At 47.1% G+C, this 23903-nt stretch overlaps 1 protein-coding gene across 6 annotated transcripts in view; it reads left to right on the forward strand.

Annotated features, from left to right (window-relative positions):
* The window catches only part of NUDT3 (nudix hydrolase homolog 3), a 186887-nt gene that overhangs the window by 80645 nt on the left and 82339 nt on the right, over positions 1–23903 (forward strand). For all 6 annotated transcript variants that reach the window (XR_015185962.1, XR_015185961.1, XM_086496538.1 and 3 more), the window contains exons 6-7: positions 11026–11107; positions 19851–19937. Coding sequence is in view for 4 of the 6 variants with exons in the window: in XM_086496538.1 (XP_086352664.1) it covers positions 11026–11107; positions 19851–19937 (169 nt within the window). In the remaining 2 variants the exon portion in view is untranslated. The remainder of the gene's footprint in view (positions 1–11025; positions 11108–19850; positions 19938–23903) is intronic.

The following is a 23903-nucleotide window of genomic DNA, read 5'->3' on the forward strand; positions in this document are numbered from 1 at the left end:
TGGAGCTTTATTATGCTTTGCCAATTGGGATTCTTGGATTATGAAATCATACTGCATCCCGCTTCTCCAAAGGATTAAAAATTTGCAAGCAGTGCAGTGTGTTTAAACTCCATTTTTGGGCCTAGAACCTGCTTCAAGAAGGATGTACATATGCAGTACCTAATGGTTTTCTTTCACAGTTTTTTTAGTATTTCCTCTCACCGAGACGGTGAGCGGTCTTGTGGCGGGCAACCTGTAGCCGGGCTACAGTGTCACTTCACAGGACAGACAGTTGGACAGTTGGTTACAGTTGGTCTGGTTCACACTGGACGGACCCTCTGGTCTGGGAGTGACACGTGGCAGGGTACCTACCGACGGTGGTCTAGTGGACCTCGTGGCCAGGTCACCACATGGCTGACATTTATGAGCCGTTGGTGGCTCTTTATGGTGATACATATGAGTAGTCGTTCTGTGCCAGTAGCATGATCTTGTACATAGTCGTCTAGAGTGAGTCTTACACAGAGCACTGCTTCACCATCCCTACACATCTGAGTCTCGACACCCCATTTGTACCTGTGAATCCTGGGTTGGAGCTGAGTGTGCTGCCACGCCAGAGTCTGTACATGGTTCTTTGAGCTAGTCGAGTCCACATGTTCTGGTCCACTGTCGTGTCTCTGTTGTTATCCATTGTTTCTGTGTTTCATTCTGTTTGAGAGAGTTTCCATTCGTTTGAGTGAGATTGTCACGCACATTGCACTGAGGGGCACCCACATTGTAGAGAGCACGACACATTATCCGCGCTACAGAAGCACATCATGGACAGTAGGTTGGTTCCCTATCGTTTTTTCCCCTCAGAGCATCTACATGGAGATGATGTGATCGCCATGTTGCAGAGCACCACAGCAGAGGTACAGGCACATGAGAGGAGGTTCCATGCTCTCTACATGAGACATGTTCACCTCCTCTCCAAATCAGTTCTCTTGCTAGGAGGAGATCCCGCCAGAGCCTCGGTTCCAGAGGAGGCTAGGGCAGCCCATGACGAGACTGTGACAGTTGTCTCGTGTGTAGGCGCAGTTGGTAATGTCAGTAGCAGTCGCAGTTGTGTGTCCGCGGGTCTATCCATAGGCAGGCTAGTTCTATGCCGGACCACCCTTGGTGACTTGTATGAGCAAATTGTTATCAGCATGGAGAGCCTTTCCCAGATCTCTCTCTCTCTCATTCTCAGATGTCCTGTCTCATTCTACCTATGTGATCTCTCTTCTACACAGATGTGCCTTGTTCATGTGTTTGGTATTGCAGGTTTCTAGTTTGGAGTCGAGGTACCTACCAGATCAAGAGCCAGGTCTTGTCCTCATTGCATCTTCCGTTGCCACCTTTGACACCATCATCCACCAAAAGTCCTTTTCTTTTATTCTGTACCAGTTTGAACTTTTTTGTTTTTTCTGAAGACGGAGGACATACACACATATATACTTGATTTGTCTCATAGGCTGACTTTGGCCCCGTATAGACATTAAAAAGATTTCTCTCTCTCTCTCTCTCTCTCTCTCTCTCTCTCACAAGGTGGTCCATGCCTATCTCTTCATCAAAGCAAGAATCCTTTCTGCCACACATTGAATTTCTCTCTGTGGACTCTCTCCTCTCTATCTAGAGAGAATGCTGATTTTCTTTCTGTAAAACTTAATTTCATATTTTCTTTCTCTAAAATATGCTAATTTTCTCTCTCTAAAACCAAAGGGATTCTCTGACTAAAAACTGAATTGGAAAATAGCATTGAGAAAAGTGTTTTTAGGACTACTAGTGCTAAAAGAAGCACGTAGGGAGAGAGGAGGGGGGGGGGGTGTGCTTGTTTTTGAGTACCTTGCGTTTTGGTGGGAGACTTGGTATTGTTGCATGTCCTCTGAGCCTATAAAAGCAATTCTGTGGGGCATCACCACACAGACACAGAATTTGCAGATTGTGATTGCGGGATTTCTTGAGCACAAAATCTCGAATTTCAGTCCTCTGACTTCTCTCTCTCTCTCTCTCTCTCTCTCTCTCTCTCTCTCTCTCACTCTCATTTCATTCCATTTCACTTCATTTCATTTGACTTTAGCTCAGTTCAGTTTCAGTTTTCAGTCTTTTACACAAACATTGTATCAGATTCACCATTTGTAAACTCTTTTGTCTCATAGGTCACTTTGGCCTTTTTGAAGACATCAATATACGATTTCATCTCTCTCTCTCTCTCTCTCTCTCTCTCTCTCTCTCTCTCTCTCTCTCTCTCTCTCTCTCTCTCTCTCTCTCTCTCTGCGCGCTGCGCACTGCGCGCTGCCCCCTCCTGCGCGCTGCCTCCCCTGCGCGCTGCCCCACCCCTGCACGCTGCCCCACCCCTGTGTGCTGCTCCCTCCCGCGCGCTGCGCTGCTCCCTGCACGTCAAGACGACCAGCCCATCACTGAAAACACACACCCCATCCCCATCCCCTGCCCGCTGCCCCCTGCATACACACAAGCTGAGTGTTCTCTTCCCCTCTTCTTCACAATATGAAGAGAGGGTAGCTACGAAGCCAACCATGTCTTCCCCCATCATCAAGACGCCGACACCGACAAAGAAGACAACGTCCTTCATGCTCACGAATAAGAGGCTTGCACAATTGGAGAAGGACATGAAGGAATGGCGGATGGAGAGAGAAATATGGAAGGAGGAGAAAGCCAACTTCATCAAGCTATCGAACGAAGAGAAGGAGGACATGAGAGCGGAAATCCAAAATCTTAAAGAGGAGAAGGAGAGAAGGGAACGGGAGAACGAGAAGGAGAGGGAGAGATGGAGGAAAGAGCAAGAAGAGATGAAGGCACAAATCGATCTCCTTCATGCTTCCCTCACATCCCTCACCCCCGAGGAAGGAGAGATTAAAGGGGAGGCTAAGGAAGCCCTCAAGGAGGAGATCACCAAAGCCCTCACCGCAAGCATTGAGGACAAATTAGAGGCCACCAAAGAAGGATGGGTCGAAGTAGTCAAAAAGAACATCAAGAAGGTAGCAAGAGAGGAAGCCCAAAAAGATGAGGTACTCATCGTACACACAACCATCGAAGAGGAGAAGATGCGACAAGCTCGCCGTCTCAATGTGCGAGTGACCGGCATCAAAGAAGAAGAAGGGTCTACACCCGAAAGCGATGGGAAAGCTTTATGCAAGAAAGTGGGATACAAGGAAGAAGAGATCCCTTTCTCCAAAGTTTGGAGAGCCGGCAAAGATCCAAAGAAAAGAGCTCTCATCCTCCAATTCGCCTCCGAGGAGTCTCGAACTTCCTTCCTCCGAAAGAGGGTCATCTTGAGAGGGATAGACGGCCCCCCGATTTATCTTGATGATGACCTCACAAAGATGCAACAAGATCACCGTCGCGCGTGCATGCCTCGAGTCCACCAAGCCCGCAAAGAAGGGAAGAAGGCAGTATATCGGGATGGTAGGGTTATCATTGATGGCAAGACCATCGCATAGGGACTCGCGGCCTGTGGGACACACGAGGAGATTCAAGTCACGGTTTGGAATTGCAATGGAGACCTATGGACACACCCAGAGAGACTTGAGGAGGTGATGAGAGGTCGAGACATCATTCTACTTACAGAGACACACGAGAGCCCGGAGAGAGGGTTACCACGGATACATGGATTTCAGTGGGAGTCTCTACATCGAGGATGTATGCGCGAGCACACCACTCGCGGCTCAGGAGGAGTGGCCATACTCTTTAGACAGGGGCTTCACAGCAGACTACAGATTGTTGCCCGGGACCCACAGGCCCGCTACATGTGGATTCGCCTCGAGCTCTCACGAGACAGGATCGTCTACATTGCCCTTTGCTATTTTGCTCCCACAGGCTCCAGATTCGCCCCTATTGAGCAGGAGTCACCGTACGCATGCCTCACGGAGGAGATTATGGAGTACTCCACACTGGGTGAAGTCTTCCTTATGGGAGACTTCAATGCTCGTACACGCAGTGAGCAGTGTGAGACATATGACCATGAGGACCCAGAGACACTACACACTCTAGATGAGGAGGCTACTATGAGAGACACAGCAGACAGAGCTCCAGTCACAGCTTACGGACGACATCTACTTCGACTTGGCTCCCAGCACCGTCTCGTTATTTATAACGGAATGGTCCAGTGGCCCACCTCAGGGGGCCTGACTTGTATGCCACATGGAGTTGCAGAAGGAGGGGGGAGTACAGTCGACTATATTCTGGGACCCAGGGAGGCTACACACCTTATCACATCCTTCACCATTCCACCCATACCCATCGGAGCCGACCACACATACCTCTCTTTCTCCATCACCGGAGATACCATCACACACAGCTCCACAACACGCACTCCACACACCACCATCCATTTCACACATGAGTTAGCCTCTATTTACTCAGCCAAGGTCGAACATGGCCTATGTCTCCTCCACCCATCCACACCACTCTCAGTTCTCACATCACATATCTCTTCCGTTCTCCACACTTCAGCTATTAGCTCTTTTCCACACACCACTCACACAGGACGCACTCCCCCCCCCGGGCCATGCCTCAGAACCGCTGGTATGATGATGAGTGCAGAGAGCTATACCGACGCCTCTATGCACGGCGAGCCTTAGGAGAGATCACAGAGAGAGAGGCCAGACGGCATATGAAGACGCTGACACGCCAAAAGCGGCGAGCATTCGAAGAGGCACAAGAGCTTGAGCTATACCGCCTATTCATGAGCATGGATAGCGCGACGGCATGGCGCACCCTGCGCGAGCCACGTCCGACTACAGCTATTGAGGATCCACAGATATGGCATGATTATGCAGAGCGACTTTATGAAGTGCCAGGGCAGCCCCCTATTCCACAACCACACGAGCCTCGTCCCACGTGCTCCTCCTTCTTTACAGCAGAGATGGTAGAGAGGGCCATACGCCGCATGCAGCACAGACGATCAGCTGACCATATTGGATTACAGAGTGAGCACATCATTTATGCGGCCTCCACTATCGCCCCGTTGATTGCACATGTCTTCAACCGGGCTATAGGGGAGGGCTTCCCAGAGGAGTGGACACAGCACACCATAGTGCCTATCCACAAATCTGGCGACACCCTGGACCCAGGGAACTACAGGACTATCATGATTGGCCACACGATGGCCAAGCTATATGGAGCAGTACTTGAGGCACAGCTCAGCTGCTACGCAGAGATCGAGGGTTTACGAGCTCCAGGCCAAGCAGGTTTCAGACGAGCTTTCTCCACCATTGACCACATCTTCGTTCTGCGCTGCCTCATTGATGGGGCAAAGGCGCGGAAGAAGAGGCTTTACTGCTGCTTTGTGGACTTCCGCAAGGCCTTTGACACAGTTCCACGCGAGAGACTCTTCCAGCGCCTTCACAGCATTGGGGTACCAACAGAGATGATTTGGGCTATATATGCTCTATATGAGAGGGTGACGGGTCGGGTTCGTTGCCCAGGCGGTTTTTCAGAGACCATTGCTAGCACCATTGGTGTTAAGCAAGGATGCCCACTCTCCCCGACACTCTTTGGGCTATACATCGACGAGATCTCCGACTACATACTGCGAGCAGGGGGAGAGGGGAGCGACTTGGCAGGTACTCCGGTCCACATCATGTTATATGCTGATGATATTGTGTTGATTTCAGAGTCACCCGAGGGCTTGCAACGCCATCTTGAGGCCTTGGACGAATTCAGCACACACAGGGGGTTGACTGTGAACCTTGGCAAAACCAAGGTTATGATCTTTCACACATCCAGTGCAGTGAGGAGCGCCGCCACCTTCACAGCAGCAGGAGGACAGGTTGATGTAGTCACCTCCTATGTCTACCTTGGCATCACATTCACCAGCCTACCAGGACCCTTCACTATGAGGCAGGCTGCTGTTGACAGGCTCACCCGAGGATATGCAGCTCTGGCCATGCTAGAGCGGAGGTGCCACCAGGCACACTTTCAGGAGCCCCGCACGAAGGGGTGGCTTTTCGACACCTTAGTCACCCCGGCCTTGATGTACTCGGCGGCAGTATGGGCACCAGGATTGACAGCTGACCAGTGGACACAACTTGAGAGACCACAGGTATATATGATCTCACGCTTGCTCCGCAGCAAGAAGACAGTGCCACACGACATTATTAGAGCCGAGCTCGCCACACCACCTATGGTTGTAGAGGCACTATTCCAGACAGTTTGCTTCATCCAGAGGATGAGAGAGCTACCTCCTGACAGACTTACCCGTAGAGCATTTGAGGCAGCTATACAGCTATCAGAGAGTGGGCATGAGAGAGCATGGTACTCACAGGTCAGAGCATGGTTTGAGGGATACGGTCTTGACATGGAGAGCCTACCACCATTCCAGTACGACCCCCACTCACCATATGTTCACCTCTCTCGCAGTGAGAGGAACTTGGTATTGAGACAGGATCTGTGGCAGCTATACACTAGGAGAGTCTGGGAGGCACCTAGCTTGGGGACGAGGATGTCAGATTACAGCGACCAGTTTCTCACCATATTGTCTGGGGGGTTCATACAGAGACCACGCTACATGGACACATATATGCCACATAGCTCACGGGTGGCGATTGGTCAGCTGAGAGTGGCTTCACACAGGCTAGAGATTGAGATCGGGAGACATACTGGTGTTCCCAGGGGGGAGCGAATCTGCAGAGCCTGCACAGAGGAGGTGGAGAGTGAGGAGCACTTTGTATGTAGATGCAGAGCATACACTGAGATCAGAGGCAGGTATGAGGCCCTATTTAGAGGACAGCCCACTCTCCGAGAGATCATGGAATCTCGAGATCAGAGACAGCTCGGACGTTTCTTACTAGAGATACAGAGCCATCGGGACACACTACTACAGCCACACACAGCTACACAGACAGAGGGGAGACAGTCGCAGCTCACAGACTTCTTTCAGAGGATTTCCGCCCCCCCCTCACCAGACACTCAGAGGGGAGTGACACTCCCACAGGCGGAGGTGAACCGAGCTAGACGACGACCACGAGTCACAGGCTACAGGGGCGCGAGCTCCCACCACCGACAGATCGAGGAGATCCGAGCCCGGGAGCGCCGTGCCACTGAGGAGCGAGTGGCTCAGATGAGGGCTGACCCGACAGCTTTCATCCGGGTAGCCTTGGCACCAGACCCACCCATGTACCACATCTTACACCCCCCCATTAGTACAGGATGGAGCTAGATAGCTTGATGCATTCTCATGATTGTACTACCTTGAGCGTACAGACATGCATATACCCCTAGAGATAGAGCTCCATCCCTCCTCAGATACTCCACTACCTACATTCAGCTCAGTTTTGTATCAATTTTGTTTCATTTGTCTTTCCGATAGACGGATGACATACACACAATGTACATTTGATTTGTCTCATAGGCCGATTTCGGCCTGACATAGACGTTAAAAATCTTTCTTTCTTTCTTTCTTTCTCTCTCTCTCCCTCCCAAGAGTGGTAGATCGGTTATGCCATTTCCCTGTTGAATAACAAGTCTTGAGTTCAACTCTCCTCGTCGGATAGATCTTTAAGGTCTCTTGGTTGGCTTATATCTACTTGAGCTACACCGACATAGAGACAGTCTGTTGGGGAGACATGGAGTACGACAGTTGCCGAGACAGATCACAGACTTCTTTGGATCGAGGGAGCCAAGAGACCAACCACCAGCACAGGGTTGTACCCGCATTCATACCAGAGGCACCCTCATTGATAGGGCGATTGAGCTCGGGAGATCGAGACGACCGCGACCGAGACACAGGAGCACACTACATCGACGGAGACTCCAGCAGAGGATCAGAGGCATTCTAGCACGACACCCAGATTGTCATTGAGGGCCTATTCTACATTTTCACATTTCACATTTCACACTTCATTTCAGTTTTCATTTTTACTTTCAGTACTTTTTGTACTTGTACTTCAGACATTGTATTAGATTCACCACTTTGTATCTGATGGTCTCATAGGTCATTTTGGCCTTTTGAAGACGTTAATATATCATTTCATTTCAGTTCATTTCTCTCTCTCTCATCACTCTTTGTTCTAGTTCAGCTGTTTCAAGTTGTTTAAAGTATTCCAAAGTGTTGCAAATTGTAGTCATTTTTGTGTTCCAGCCGATTTCTTGCTGGAAGTGATTACATAAAATCTATATCTTGACTGCTGTTGATTACTTGTCTAGATGGGCAGAGGCAAAGGCAGTTAGGCAAATCACAAGCAAAGATGTGCGAAAGTTTGTTTATGAGTTGGTGTGCCCTTGGAAGTGCTCTCTGATAGAGGTCAAGGATTCCATGGAGAACTTTTTGATTACCTCTTTGAGAAGTTGAGCATCCAACATGAGTTGACGACTCCATATTATGCTCAATACAATGGTTTGAATGAGAGGCTGAATGGAGAGGTTGTGAATATACTCACCAAAATGATTCAAAGTCATGGAAAGACATCGAATTTAGAACTTCCATGTGCTTTGTGGGCTTGTAGAACGTCAATGAAAACAAGCACCGGCTTTTGTCAAATCCACTTGGTGCTAGGTAAAAAGGCGTTGTTGCCCATTGAAGTAGAAATTTCATCATTGAAGCTTCTTTGTGAACTTGGTAAAGAAGTCATAATGTATTGCAGGAGGGACTTAAGAATTTGCAGTGCTTGCAACTAGATAGAGTCCTTGCTCTTGATCATTGTGAGACAATGGTGAGGAAGACTCGAGAGAAAGCAATTTAAAAGGTGAAATACAAAGGAATAAAAAAAGGAGGTCTTGTATTGAGGTACAACAACAAGTTAACATCTTTTCAAAGAAGTTTCAAATAAAATGGGGGGGTCCTTTTTGTGTTATAGACAAGTTTGAGAATGGCACATTTATCGTGTGAATTGTAATAAACTAAAGAAATATATGGCACGTTTCATGACCATTGTGAAAGATGATGTGCTCATGGTGGAAGAGGAGGATGTGAATGCAACTTGTAGTGTAGCTGACGTTTCTAGGGAGGTTATGTAGTAGTTATTTGCCCTAGAAACTACCGCTTTTTATGAAGAATCAAGCAGACTAGGGGGGTTGACAAGTCATGTCAGGCTTTTTTTTGAATGCAAAAAAGTGATCAAATTTTGTTGGAAATCTTACCAACTTACGTTTTTGCATGGTATGGATAGTGCAATGTACATAGTGTACATAATTTGGTGCATTCGCCTTTTTTCTTGGGATGGCGAAAAACATTAATAAATGTTTTTCTAATGTAAATAAGCGATGTACAATGTGGCCGAGTTAGCATCTTGCTCAGAAAGTTTTCACGTGCCGTCACCGACTATATGTGGAAATTGGCGTGTGCGCTCGCTAAACATGCGTCTAGAGGGCATGAGAAATGTGACCATGTGTTCCAAGCCTTTGGAGTTGAAATATGCTTTGGAACTAGATTTGGGAATTTTTCCCACCCATTAAGGATTTTTTTGCCTCAAAAAGGTCATTTTAGCAGTAGGCCTAAAATTGATAAAAAGGGGTCAAACTAGGCCGAAAATACCACATCAGTCATGGTGCTGTGATTCTCAAGTTGGGGGGGTGCTTGCTTAGTTCAAATATAAGCTGACACTTTGAGTGCTTATGGAGAAGAAGTGCTGAAGTTCTCATGGATGTGGGTTGATGGAAAATTGAGGAAAGAGGCTAGGGTTTTTTGCAGGGTGAATTGGAGTGGTGACTGTCTCATTGGAGGTGAGGCTACGAGAAACTGTGCGAGAGATTGGAATTTTGGGCTGTTCTTGGAGGTTTTTGGGAGTGGAATTTTATTGACTGAGGAAATAGTGTTTTTGGTGTCTCTCTTTGTTGGCTTGGTTGGCGTGTGCTCGTAATTCCAAGCCCCCCAGGAATACCCCACTCTGTAATCTTAAGTCTCTACCAGCTGTTGTGAAGCCCCAAAAGCAAGCTGTGGAAGTTTGTTTTTTCTCCATAAGTTGTTAGGAAGCCAATAATTTAAAATAACGCTTCTGCCATCATAGGGTGAAGCATTAACCTTAGCTGTCAGAATATTGTAGGGAACTGATGGCTTACTCCAATGAATCATACAGGAGAGCTTAAGGATCTATGGACGCTCTAATCTGCTCCATGAGAGACCTGGTACATTTCAGTGTCCATACTAGAGCTGTATAAAGGTAACCTTGGATTTCCCAAGGTTCTCACATGGTCATTTGCATTTATTAGTCTCTCCCTTCAACACCCTGGAGAACCTACAGCTCCTAGCGCTCTTGCTGCATACTTATGGGAAACAAGGAAATGGGAACAAGAATGGAAATGGAAACAACAACGGAATTGACAAATGAGTTTCAGGCAGTTTCCAGTAAATGGGAAATGGAAACGGAAACGGGGAAGTGAGAAAAAGTGAAGTTTTGGGAAGTTTCGGGGAGCTATGTCTTGCTGTCCCCATTATATAACACGAGGCATTGCAGGGTCTTGGACGATTTTGTTGGGTTTCTTTGTATCTCGATTTCTCCTCTTTGCTCCATGATGCCTGTGTCGACTCCACTTCTGTCATGCACTTCGACATGCTGTTTGCATAGCTTTTTCAACGCTGCTAGACCGCACTTACAGTTAAATATTAGCACAATTGCTGTCACAGTTAGTGGCACATTATGTGAGGGTACAGCACTGATCAGATTATTCGAAGAGGTTTGGATTGTTACACTGACACCTTGAGGAGAGAATTTGGTAGCCTAGATAGGAGTGGTGGTCTGTGATTGCTCTCTTGATTTCTGTACTGGGTCCTTTCATGCATTTCTTTGATATGTAAGGAAATGTTTTTCCAAAAGTCCCTACACTTGCTAGCTTATTTGAGATCTAAGAATAGTGATGAGCCTAAGTTTAACAAAGTAAAAGTTTGGCTCTTAATTTAATAGCAAAATAATTATTGTTGAAGATCTTTGTTATTCTCTTAAAGTTTCTGTGATATCAAAGTTGTCAACCTTTTCTTCATTTCACAATGATTTTGCATATTATCTGTTTTTATGCTTTGCTTAAAATTTAAGAAGAAGATTACACTTCATTTTCAAAATTTTTGGTGTGAGCTAGGTATGCGTCAGATCTTCCTCAGAGATGCTTATCCATCCAGAAGAAGTTGCAACGTTATGCCAGTGTTGACTTAAAACCAGAGGTAAATTTTCACTTTTCTATTGGAAGGGACCTTGTTCTTATGTTTGTTTCCTTTAATCATAGCTGCATACATTGTCTCTCAAACTTGTGAGGTATCCATGCAGTGCGAGTTTGATCACATTGCAGAAGCAAATCCAGTCTGTTCTTGGTAAATTCTGTGTAGAAATGTTGCGTACGATGTTTTTCAATTATTGTATCATTAGTACTCAACCTCTAGAAGAGAGAATAAGAAAGGTTTGATGGAGCAGTACCGATCAATCTCAACAAAAAGGGATCGGTTATTGCTATCAGAATGCGAAGGGGGACCTATATTTGGAAAAGTGTAGCAGGGCTACAGTGTCACTTTCACAGGACATACAGTTACTACAGTTGGTCTGGTCTGGTTCACACTGGACGGACTCTCTAGGCTGGACAGTGACACGTGGCAGGATACAGACGGTGGTCTAGTGGACATCGTGGTCAGGTCACCACCACTCAGTTTCGGGATAGACTTAGATGGCTGACATTTATGAGCCGTTGGTGGCTCTTTATGGTTGTACATATGAGTAGTAGTGGTTTGGTCATTGATCATCTTCTTTTACACCTGGTCCAGCGTCGTGGTCGAGAGTCTAGAGTCTAGACACAGCACGTCTTCACCATCCCTGCACATTTGAGCCTCGACCCCCCATTGTACCTGAGAGTCTTGGGCTAGAGCTGAGTGTGCTGCCATGCCAAAGTCTGTATGAGTTATTTGAGATAGTCGAGTCATTTGTGTGGTCTATTGCTGTTGTTGTGTCGCTGTGAGCTCAGTTGTTGTCTATTGTTTCCTGTTTCATCTGTTTTGAGTGAGATTGTCATTGTTTTGAGTGAGATTGTCACACAGTTTGCATTGAGGAGCACCCACTGTAGAGAGCACGACACACTATCCGCGCTACAGGTGCTCTCATTTTGGCGATCACTGTGGGACCTCAATTGAAGTCTCACTCTCTGTGTGGTACAAATCTTGAAGCTAGTTGGGTTTATCTATCTTCGCCTACTTTGCCTTGCACTGTGTAGCCTGTTCATATGGTCGTCTCTCCCCTTGGTCCATTTGGTCTGGTCCTCTCTCGCCCTGGTCCAATTGGTCTAGTCTCTCTAGCCTGGTCCAATCAGTCCTCGTCCCTGGTCTAGTCCCTCCTCGTCCCCGGTCCATCCTTGGGTCTAGTAGAGTTTGGACCTGTCTTCAACCAGTTACAGGTTTTCTTGCCCAAAGCTTGGTTGGATTGGTGGTCACTGCATGACACATACAAGGCGGTCAGTCGAGCGTCAAAGCGCACGACTGAGCTCTCTGAAGTACTACAACAGAAGACGACCCTTGGTACCTAGTAGAAGTCCATCAACCTCATCACCCATACCTCCACATACGACATCACCCATTCCTCCATCCGGTTCCACATCTTGCAGATCACCTTCTCCAGTAAAGCTCTCTCCTATCCTGCTACAATAGGCTCAACAAGGGGCCATGGAGGCGTTGGCTAGTGTTTTGGCGAAGGTAAACATCAAGTTCCCTACCTTCAAAGGACTCTCTTCAGAAGATGCTGACGACCATGCAAGGAGGTTTGTATCTCTTTGTAGGGGTCGAGGTCTTAACAGGGAAGATGCTTATTTGGTACTCTTTCCATCCACCTTGGATGGCTTAGCAGACAAATGGTACAACCAGTTTGCAAAGAACCATTTTGCAACCTTGGCAGCCTTAAGACAACATTTCTGTGCAGCTTTCAGGCCAGGAGAAGGTGTTGGATGAGTTGGCCAACATGGTGCTCCAGCCAGAGGAGACTTTTGCAGAGCTTATGACTAAGACCAAGTCTCTGGTTGCCAAGCTTCCCCAGCAACCCGGTGAATTCATGGGGTTAAGAAGTGGGTGGAGAAGGCGCTTCTCAAAACTTCTCAGAAAAAACTCCGAGAGAGTCTCCGACCCGACGCCACTCTGGAGGAGTTCATCGCAGCTGCTACTAGGATAGAGGGGGCTAGGAAGCTGTTGAACAACTCCTCTCACATAGAGACCCCCTCTGTGTTTTCGGAAAGTCCTGCTGATCCATTGACTTCTTTACGTAGAGAGCTTGAAGCCCTAAGACTACAACGCGCTCTTCAAGGGGAGAAAAATATCTCTCTTTGCCAGGAGAAACATCCACATCTTGAGGCTTTGGATCAAATCAAGAGAGAGCTAGAAGAGCTTCGGTCTCAACAGGAGACTAAGGCTATGGTATGGTGCAGCTCGTGTCGCTCTCCAGGACATCCTCCACAGGACTGTCCCCTTCGGGCTTATTGCCACTTCTGCGAGAAGTCTGGGCATGAAGACAAGGTTTGCTACTATATCAAGGGATTACGGCAGATACAACAAAGTCTAGGTCCTTCTCTCCAACAAGGGCTAGCACCTGCATCCAACATGGTGTCACCATATAGCCATCGGAACCCGATGCCACCTCTGCTGGCAACACCTCCTATGCAAGGTATGCACAACAACTTTACATCCCCTAGCTTTTATCATGCTAGTACTCCTTCAGTTCCCCAAAGCTTCTACATGTCAGTATCCGGTCCCATGCAGCAAGGGCCGAGACCACCTCGCCCCTCAAATAGGCCAATTTTATGCTACAGGTGCGGGGAGTATGGACACTACCAGAGCAAATGTCCCTTACCGAAAGGGTCCCCTCCTTGCCGACATTGCCCTGAAGCTAAGGATCACTATAGTAAGGATTGTCCAAAACAACGAGCATCCACATCTGCAAGCACAAGCCAAAACTAGCAGGAGTTTACATTCCGAAAGCTTCACCTCATCACAGTAAGCACCATTCCACAGGCCCCGCCTTCCACTGTTGTAGTTGCCTCTCGAGATGGATTGAAGCAAGTGGAAGAGCCGGCTGGTGTGCTCACACGGGCACAGAGAGCTGCTCGTGGTCTTAGCCTCCCTGGCGGTCCAATTTGTTCATCTCCAGTCCCACAAATGAGTCAAACTCCCTTAGTAGCTGACAAACCAGTAGATAGTGCCAAGAGCCAACCTACCTCTCTTCTATCAGATATTGATGGTGCTTTCATGGAAGCAGTAGAGGACTTGCAAAAGATGAAGATACCAGAGCAAGATTTAATCAAAAGAGAGAAGCCTACAGCAGAGTCTATCTTGAAAAACACCTTTCAGCAAGTGTCACTGTACAACATGCTTCGACTTGATACAAATTTTAGAAGTGACACCCTGTCCATCATCCAGTCTCTGTACCCTGGTGCAGGGCCTAGTGACGGGCACCTACCTATGCGGCCCTTGGTGTCCTACATGATTTCTTATCCAGCTGCTCCCCTCACCGACTAGAAAAGTCCTCGTCTCACTGTGTCTATTCTTGGGCATAAATTCTCAGGTGTCATTGTGGATGGTGGATCTGGGATCAATCAGAGGCCAGAATTTACCATGTTGGCCGTAGGTCTGCAGCCTACCTGCCCTGCTCCATTGCTCCATTCACTGTTACACTGGCGGACTCGAGGACAGTCTACCCTGTGGGCATAGTAGAGAAGGTGCCTCTGATGGTACAAAACTTCACATTTAGCTTGGATTTTGTGGTGGTCAGTCTTCCTCAGGTGGAGGGAGGATTCCCTTTGCTTATTGGTAGACCATGGTTGCGGCATACTAAAGCACGTCATGATTGGGGAAACGACACCATGTGGATACATACTCTTCGCTCCCCTATGCAACCAATTTTGCTTGAAGGAGGGATGGATCTAGTGGTTCATCATAGCTCATTGTCAGTATACTCCAACCCCGACCCTGAGCAGCCCATCCCACCTGACGGGTCTGACAAAGACCTGCTGCAGTGGTTGGAAGCTACCACCTCGATGCCATGCTATGTAATCTCTATTCAAAACCCACCTGTACCGGTAACACTCTCTCTCCCAGCTCCTCAACTCTCTCTCTCAGCTCCTCAGGCGGACACCAATGTCCAAAGTCCTACAACAGACGGTAGTCCTACAGTAGAGAGTGTACCAGTTGAAGAAGTAAGTGTGTTAGTCCTTGATTCTCATGATTCAAATGTTTCTCTGATGGAAGCGGTCGGCCTCGGGAAACCTATTACACATCACCGAAGGGGGAAGAAATCTCTTCTGCATGAACTCGCCAATGATTTCCCTCTTCCGCTAACATCTCCTAGGTCAGATGGCCCGCCCCCTCAAAAGCACTCTGTTATGTCTGTGTCTGAAGATTTACCGTTCGAGGAGCTTCCACCAGGATGGTTACAAGAAGAGTATGCGGAGTTTCCAATCGATCAAGCACCAGCACATGATGTCTCGAAGCTCCAAGAGGCAGCTCGCTTCTCAACTTGTGAAGTACCCTCCACAGTTACACCTCCTGACCCGGTCAAAAAAGTCAACCTTGGCGACCGTGACAACCCTCAGCACGTCCTCTTAGCAGCTTGGTTATGGGAGCATCCCGCATTACTTGATCAGTTAGTTTCTTTTATACACTCTTTTATGGATGTTTTTGCTTGGTCCTAGAAGGATTTGGAAGGGATCCCACCAGAATTGGGTCTCCACACTATTCCTCTGGTAGACGGGGCTAAGCCTGTGAGAGGCCTGTCGACTCTCGAATTTCATGACAAATCGGCGGCTTCTCCCTCGGAGATTCCTCTACCTTCTTCCCCAATATTCACCCATACGCATCTGACTCCACCTGCAACTACCATGTTAGATCCCGTCTCAGCTCCTACTTCAGCTCCTACTCGACCAGTAGTACCTCCTCATAGCGAGCCACCTGTGCCACTTGGGGCATCATCAAGGGTGGCCGACTCTACTTCTCTGTTACATCTTTCAGAGAAAGTATTACAATACTCCAGGAATGCTATCGCCACCATAGAGCTTGGAGCGGAACAGTTAGCTGCTACGCACCAGTGCCACTCTGCCATATATGCACCTATGGCGGGATCTCTGAAGGTGGCCGAAAGTGCCATCTTAGATCGGGATGCTACGATTTTCGCGCTACAGCAAGCTTTGAAGATAAAGTCAGACATCATTGAAGACCTTCAGGTACAAATGTTTAGGGAAATGCTTCTACATGGAGATAGGCAAGCTCAGGCTCAGGCTCAGGCTCAGGCTCAGGTTGGCGGAGGGTTTGGATAGACTGGATCCGGCGGGCCACCATTGCAGACTGCAGGTCCTTCTCAGCACTTTATGGGACTATACACACAGCCTCAGCCTCCAGTTCAGTACTACAGTCCACAATACCCTCACGGGTTTCAGTCTTCATCGTCCCACATGCATAGCGTTCCTAGCTGCGACAGTGTTGCTGGGGCACACCGCCATGGCTGTGTCACTCGTCGTCCTCAGTTCACTTCCGGACAGGTGCTACCCTCTGCCGTGCAGCAACTGGCGACTCCTTTCATAGGCGGCCAGGTTATGGACAACAGAGCCCAACAGCCTCTACCAGCTCAGCAGTCCCTACAACGAAGTTCCACCATTGATTTGATGGCTCCACCTCCCGAGATCGATCCTTCGAGTGCAGCTATAGCGTCTGCTCTTGCTCTGGGATGATGATTGACAGTCTTTTCACCATGACAGTACAATAGTCATTTCTTATTGCAGTTCAGTCTTTTAGCAATTTCAGCGGTTCTCTCACCGAGACGGTGAGTGGTTTCGTGGCGGGCAACCTGTCTACAGTGTCACTTTCACAGGACAGACAGTTAGTACAGTTGGTCTGGTTTGGTTCAGACTGGACGGACTCTCTGGGCTGGACAGTGACACGTGGCAGGATACAGACGGTGGTCTAGTGGACATCGTGGCTAGGTCACCACCACTCAGTTTCGGGATAGACTTAGATGGCTGACATTTATGAGCCGTTGGTGGCTGTTTATGGTTGTACATATGAGTAGTAGTGGTTTGGTCATTGATCATCTTCTTTTACACCTATTCCAGCGCCGTGGTCGAGAGTCTAGAGTCTAGACACACAGCACGTCTTCACCATCCCTGCACATTTGAGCCTCGACCCCCCATTGTACCTGAGAGTCCTGGGCTGGAGCTGAGTGTGCTGCCACGCCAGATTCTGTATCAGTTCTTTGAGATAGTCGAGTCATTTGTGTGGTCTGCTGCTGTTGTTGTGTCGTTGTGAGCTCAATTGTTGTCTATCGTTTCTTGTTTCATCTATTTTGAGTGAGATTGTCACTATTTTGAGTGAGATTGTCACGCAGTTTGCACTGAGGAGCACCCACTGTAGAGAGCACGACACACTATCTGCGCTACAAAAAGATGTAAAGCTAGCTGTCTAACATGCTAGAGAGGCACATTACACGGGATATGACCAAGAGAATGAATCTCTTCAATGAAGAATTCATTTTTCTTTGCATTAATTACCAATGGATGTCCCTTTAGGGCTGAAAACACTTGAGCTAAGTGTTCTCTATGCTCAAGCTCTGGCTTAGAGAAAACAATGATGTCATCAAAAAAAGTTCCCATGAGCGTCTTGTATGGAATGAATATATGATTCATCATATGGTTGAAGGTAGCCGGAGCATTAGGGATTCCAAAAGGCATCAACAAAAGCTAATATAATCCAAAAGTAGTCCAATAAGCAGTTTTGTGGTCAGCTGCAGGTGCTGTGTGCATTTTATGATAGCCACTCTTTAAATCAATCCTGCTAAAACAAGGTGATTTTTGTAACCTGTCAAAAATATTGCCGTGGCTCGATCATCAAAGAAGATTAAAACCTTTTAGTCGTTGACCTTTGCCCAAGGTCTGCATAGCTCCGTAGAGGCATCTTTAGGCTGCATCCCAAGCATGTCAGGTACTAAACCAGCGGTTGTCTTGGCTTTCTTATTTCTTTATTCCTCCGCAGCTTTAGAGGATCCACATTTGTCTTAAGAATTTTTAGTAGGGTATTCAACATATACTTATGTCCCGCTTCTCCGCATGTGAAACATTTGCCTTGTTGAACCACTCCATGTTTTCTTCAGCATCTTTAGGTCCTTTGCTGAATTTCCTCTTCTTGAAGAGGAACTTTTTCTTGTGGTTTGTACCATTTGCACGGTGCTTATATTTGACAAGAAAATAGCGTCGATGCGAGATAAAGCCTTTGGGCAAGAAGTCAGTGGGGGTCCATGGCAGAGCAGATCGTACCTGCATCAATCTCTTTCTTCAGATTTGGACTCACACGTAGTAGATTTTATTGCACAGCAAGCCTTTTGACAAACCATTCATTTCCGCATTGGCTTTAACCTGACACCAATAACATTGTGACTTACCTACCTTGAGTGCTGCTTCTATGCCCCTATGGCCTGCAAATGGTGGATTATAACATTTAGTCATTACCTTCTGTCTCAAACCCTGTTTAACACATAACTTGGTCTGCTTCATCTTAAAAGTATCTTTAAGACAATTTTAGGGACTGTCCCTCCATTCAAAAGCCTGTAAAACACACTGTCAAGGTCTAGGTCTGGAGGTTACTGCTCCCTTTTATCCTCAAACTCGGGTCTCAGAGGGGCTAGAGAGATAATGAAGCACTATCTGTTGTTGGAAACATGAGCCTAAGCTTTAATTTCGCAAAAGCCTCAGAGCAGGCCATTGATGCTTGACCTTTGACATTCTCTTAGTGAAGTGTTGAGTGGACAGTGGACCATCTATTGATAAGAGACTTTGTGAGGATCGAACCGGCATGGATCTCAAGAAGCATAGATTGAATGAGGGACTTTGATATGAGGATTTAGAGCGCTTCTCTAAATATAAAGTTAGTGGCTGTGAACTGCAACAGCTTGCCTGTTAGTATTTCATTATGAGAACATCGTCAGGCCACAAGAGTTTTTGTCTTAACACAATGGGCACATATTAGTAGGGTACCTCGAAAGCAAGAATGCAAATCCTTAAGCACTAGGAAACAAAGAGTGCAAAGATTAAGCAAGACTCCACATCTGATGGTGTTAGAAGTGCAAAGGGAGAAAGTCTGTGGCGCCAAAACTTAGGGTTTACCCCACGTGCCCTGCCCAAGGATTTCTCCATAAGTTGGCTCCTGTGGTTTCTTTTTGTGGTTAGAAACTTTAATTCTGTCATATATACTTTCTTTCTTATCTATGATGCTTTGATTCTGGGTGTTTACAAGACTCCTTAGAGAGTATCATTTTCTAGTGGTGGCTTTTATCCTGGTCGTCTGCATGTCAGCTTGAAATAAAGTGATCCATGTGTTCTTGGATACGTATGAAACATGTTTTTGCTATTGGTCAAGGAGAAAAAGATGATAATCTTGTGCTCTACCTGGATGGGTGCAAGGCACTAATATATCAAAGTAGAAGGTTTTGGCATGCTTGTGACACAAATGGAAAGTCTCATTCATTGTTTAGCCTCCTGTGCATGTCACTTGTCATAATATGCTCTGGCTTGAGTTGTATCATTCTCTATTGCTCGGGATATTTGTGCTGATATGATGAGGATAAATATGTTGGTCAATTTGGCGTCTAGCTTGAGATGAAGGTCCAAGTGTTCGGCATGTTTCGGTTACTCATGCGGTATGGCAAAGTGGATCTCTTTGGCAGATTAGGCATTCATGTTCAAGGAGAAAAAAATGTACAACCAGTGTGCATCTATTTGGGAGGCACTATATTGTACGGCGGAAAATCATGGCATACTTTTGACACATATTGCACAGCTTAATGTTGGTGACTTCTCCGTTTATATGTCGCTTGTCATGTAGTGCATTATATCAACTGTCATGAGTGCAGTTCAATGCTGCTTGTCAATTTGATCTAACAATCATGGAAGGTGGAATGCAGTTGTCAACAATAAGGAGTGGAGATCTTCAAGCTTTATTGCGAATAATACAAGCTTGCCAAATTCTTGAAAAGATCTTTTTGAAGCAGGTGATGAGTCTCATGAAAACCGTGGTTGTCAATTTCAGAATTCTGAGTCTATTTATGAATGTATCAGATTGTCTTTGTGCTTATTATGTGTTTGTGTGCCCATGATCAAGATGCAAGCATCTTTGTGCATGCAACAAAAATACCATGTGTGTACATGTAAGATTACAAATTCTTCAATTGCTTTTCATGGCATATGTGAAAATTGTTGTAGCTGGGCTACAGTGTCACTCTACACGAAAAGACAATTACAGTTGGTTGTGGGTTCACACTGGCTGGACTTGACACGTGGTAGGAGGGGTGGTTAGAGGACACCGTGGCCAGTTCTTCTCCGCCACAATTTGGGGATAGGTGCAGCTGGACAGTTAGAGATATTTGATTATAGCTGTTGGTTGCCCTTTTGGGGTTGTATATATGTTCACATTTGCTTGAGTCGGGATAGACTGTTCTAGATGGTTTATGAGTCTTGAGTCTAGCGTTGAGTCGAGTCGTCGAGTGGAGTCTACGTCACACACTATACCCTAGCCTTGACACCCCCATTGTACCCGTGAGTTCTGGGCTTGGAGCAGAGAGTGTGCTGCCATGCCAGAGTCTGTACTGGTTCATCTGAGTTAGTTGAGTCCCATGCTATTCAGGTTCTGCTGTTGAGTCTGCTGTTCTATTGAGTTACTTGTTTGCTATATTGCTCATCGTCTACAGTGTTTTCATTCTGTTGGAGTGAGATTTCATGCACATTGCATTGAGGAGCACCCACAGTAGAGAGAATGACACATTATTCCTGCTACTACAGGTGCTCTCATTTTTGGCATGCCCGGTGGGACCTCAACTGAAGTTTCACTCCGTTGTGCCTACAGGTCGAGGAGCTAGCTCGTTTAAGCTCTCGCTTGTGTTGGTCTGCTAGTCTAGACTAGAGTAGTCCAGCTTGGTCTGTCCAGCTCAGTACTAGACCAGCTCTCAGTACTAGACCAGCTGGTCTAGTCACTCGTCCAGGTCACTGGTCTAGTGGAGTTTGGACCAGCTAAGTATAAGTTTTAGTGCCCAAAGCTTGGGTGGGTTTTTGATTACTGCATGACACATACGAGGCAGTCCAAAGATCGGCAAAGTCCATTACTGAGTCCTATGAAGTGCTACCATCGAAAGCGCCAACCCTTTGTGCCGAGTAGAAGTCCACCAGCCCCGTTACCCCTACCTTTCCACACGGCTACCTCCACTCCCTCAAACAGTTCTTCACCTCCCACGTCACCTTCCCCAATCGAGTTCTCACCCCCTATGCTACAGCAAGCTCTTGAACAACAAGCTCCTGAACAGGCAGCCATGGAGGAGCTCACAAGCGTCCTGGCTAAGGTGAATATAAAGTTTCCTACTTTCAGAGTACTCTCCACAGAAATGCAGACGACCATGCTAGGAGATTTGTCTCCCTTTGCAGGGTTCGTGGGCTCAACAGAGAAGACGCTTACCTAGTGATCTTCCCTTCAACCTTGGATGGCTTAGCCAATAAATAGTACAGTCAGTTTGCTGAGAACCATTTTACGACTTGGGCCATGTTACGAAGGTAGTTCTGTGAGGCTTTCAGATGAGGGGACCTCCAAGAATTTTTTTTGGATGAATTGGCCAACCTCATGCTACAGCCGCATAAGACTTTTGCAGAACTCATGACAAGGACAAAGTCTCTAGTCGCAAAGCTTCGTCAACAACTAGGAGAATTCATGGTCAAGAATGGGTCGAGAAGGCTCTTCCTAAGACTTCTCAACAAAAACTCAGAGAGAGTCTCCGACCTAAAGCCACTTTGGAAGAATTTGTTGCAGGTAGGGTAATCCTAGATGAGGGGGAAGCTAGACTCAACAGTGTGCGCTGTGAAGGGCCTCCGAGAAGAGGTGTGAACAGACCAAGCTGTTTGCACCGTAATCATCCTGTAGAAGAAGGGATGCCAGACTCAGAAGTCTGCGCTGTGAAGAATCTCTGAGAAGAGAAAAGGCCAGACTCCAGAGCAATCTGTCTGCGTCGTCTTGCCTTTATCTCCTGCCTCCAATCCTCCGATGTCAACCAAAACAAAATCCGTGCCAACAACGCCACCAAACCGCAACTCGGTGTGGCTCTCATGTGAATAAGCTTGGAGTGGCCTATTGCCCAGGTAGGGGATAAGTATGCTGTAAGGTTACCGAGGGTGAGTGTAAGCAACTTTGAAGGTAGCAATCCAAATGATAATGTGTAGAGGAGCAACGGCACTACCATCCAAGCCAACCTGCGGGTGACTTCGGATGTAGTCGTGGGATGCCTGATCTCCCGCATCTCACGGGTAAACTCTCCAAGAGAGTCCAAAGCACTGAAGTCCCACTCCAATCTGTAGATCCAAGCAATGAACTTGTCCAAGAAGAGATCCAAGATCGTCTCCCTAAGTCCATGCTCCTACTAGGATTGAGGGAGCCTGGAAGCTGTTCACCGACTCTCCTCAGGTAGAGACTGCCTCAGTATTTTTGTGGAAAGTCCCTCTGACCCTTTGACTTCTTTACGCATGGAGCTCGAAGCCTTGAAGTTACAACGAGCTCTTCAAGAGGAGTGATAATTTTCTCTTCGCGAGGAGAAGCCTCCACATCAAGAAGCTTTGGCCAGATTGAGCGGGAGCTTATGACAAGATTGACTAGAGCTTATGCGGCTTTGGGAGGCTTGGAGAGGATGTGTTTGCAGGTTTAGTTCTAGGAACCTCGGACTAAGTTATGGCTCTTTGATGCTTTGGTAGCCTCAGCTATGCTATATAGGGTGCAGATATGTGGACCTTCTGTTGGCCAGGATGGTTGGAAAAGCATGAGAGGCCCTTGGTATATATGATCTCTCGACTGATTAGAGCCAAAGCCTCGGTACCACACGATATCATTCGAGTGGAGCTAGCTGCCCCCCCTATGGAGATTGAGGTGCTTACCAGATCAGTCTCCTTTGTACACAGCCTATGGGATACTACTAGAGATAGATATGCTAGATTGGCCCTTGATTCTTCCAAACAATTAGCTCTACAGGGGGACAGATCATGTTGGTATGCACAGATGACATCATGCTTTCACACATGGCTTCACCATGGACAGGCTGCCTCCTTTCCAATACTCTCTTCAAGCACCCTCGATGTCTCTGACATGGGTGGAGATTACGAGACTCATTCGTCAGGACCTGATTCAGCTTGACACCAGGAGGACATGGATAGAACCAGCACAGGAGTTGGGCACGAAGATGGCTTTCTATAGAGAGAATCTTCTCCACCTCACAGGAGATGGGTTTGTGATTCGACGCAGTTGTATAGACACACATCGATCTCATGGTCTACGTTGTGCCATGGATTGAATACGCACATCCTCACATCAACTCGAGATTGAGACTAGTAGATTTAGAGGGATACCTGCAGATAGCAGGATATGCCGCTTATGTCATCTAGAGCTAGAGACAGAGCTACATTACATATGTCATTGCACAATGTACTATGAGATACGAGTCCGTTTACATTGTCTATTTAGAGAGGGATTCGGGACTCTATCTAGGGTCGTGAGTTATGAGGATCAGAGATGTCTTGGACTATATCTACTTGAGTTACACAGGCATAGAGACACTTTATTGAGGAGAGGTGGAGAGCGACAGTCCCAGAGACAGATTACAGATTTCTTTACACTAGATATTGGACAGCCAGAGGAGCAGCCAGAAGAGAAGTCACCATTGCAAAGCTCTGTCCGCACTCACACTACCACTACTGGCACTATCATAGACCGAGCACTGGAACTAGGGAGATCCAGAGGACCACGAGTGAGGATAGGAGCTACACAGCATCGACAGAGACTACAACAGAGCCATACTTTCTTGGCGTCCAGAGTACAGATGAGGATGGATCCTTGCCATTTCCCCCCCTTTTTCCATTGTACTACACCTTCTGTACTTTTCGTACTAGCTGGAACATCCATATAGTCCCAGCTTGTAGTAGTTGTATTTTGT

Source organism: Adiantum capillus-veneris, chromosome 23, assembly GCF_014529385.1.
Source record: "Adiantum capillus-veneris isolate H3 chromosome 23, ASM1452938v2, whole genome shotgun sequence".
Taxonomy (NCBI): domain Eukaryota; kingdom Viridiplantae; phylum Streptophyta; class Polypodiopsida; order Polypodiales; family Pteridaceae; genus Adiantum; species Adiantum capillus-veneris.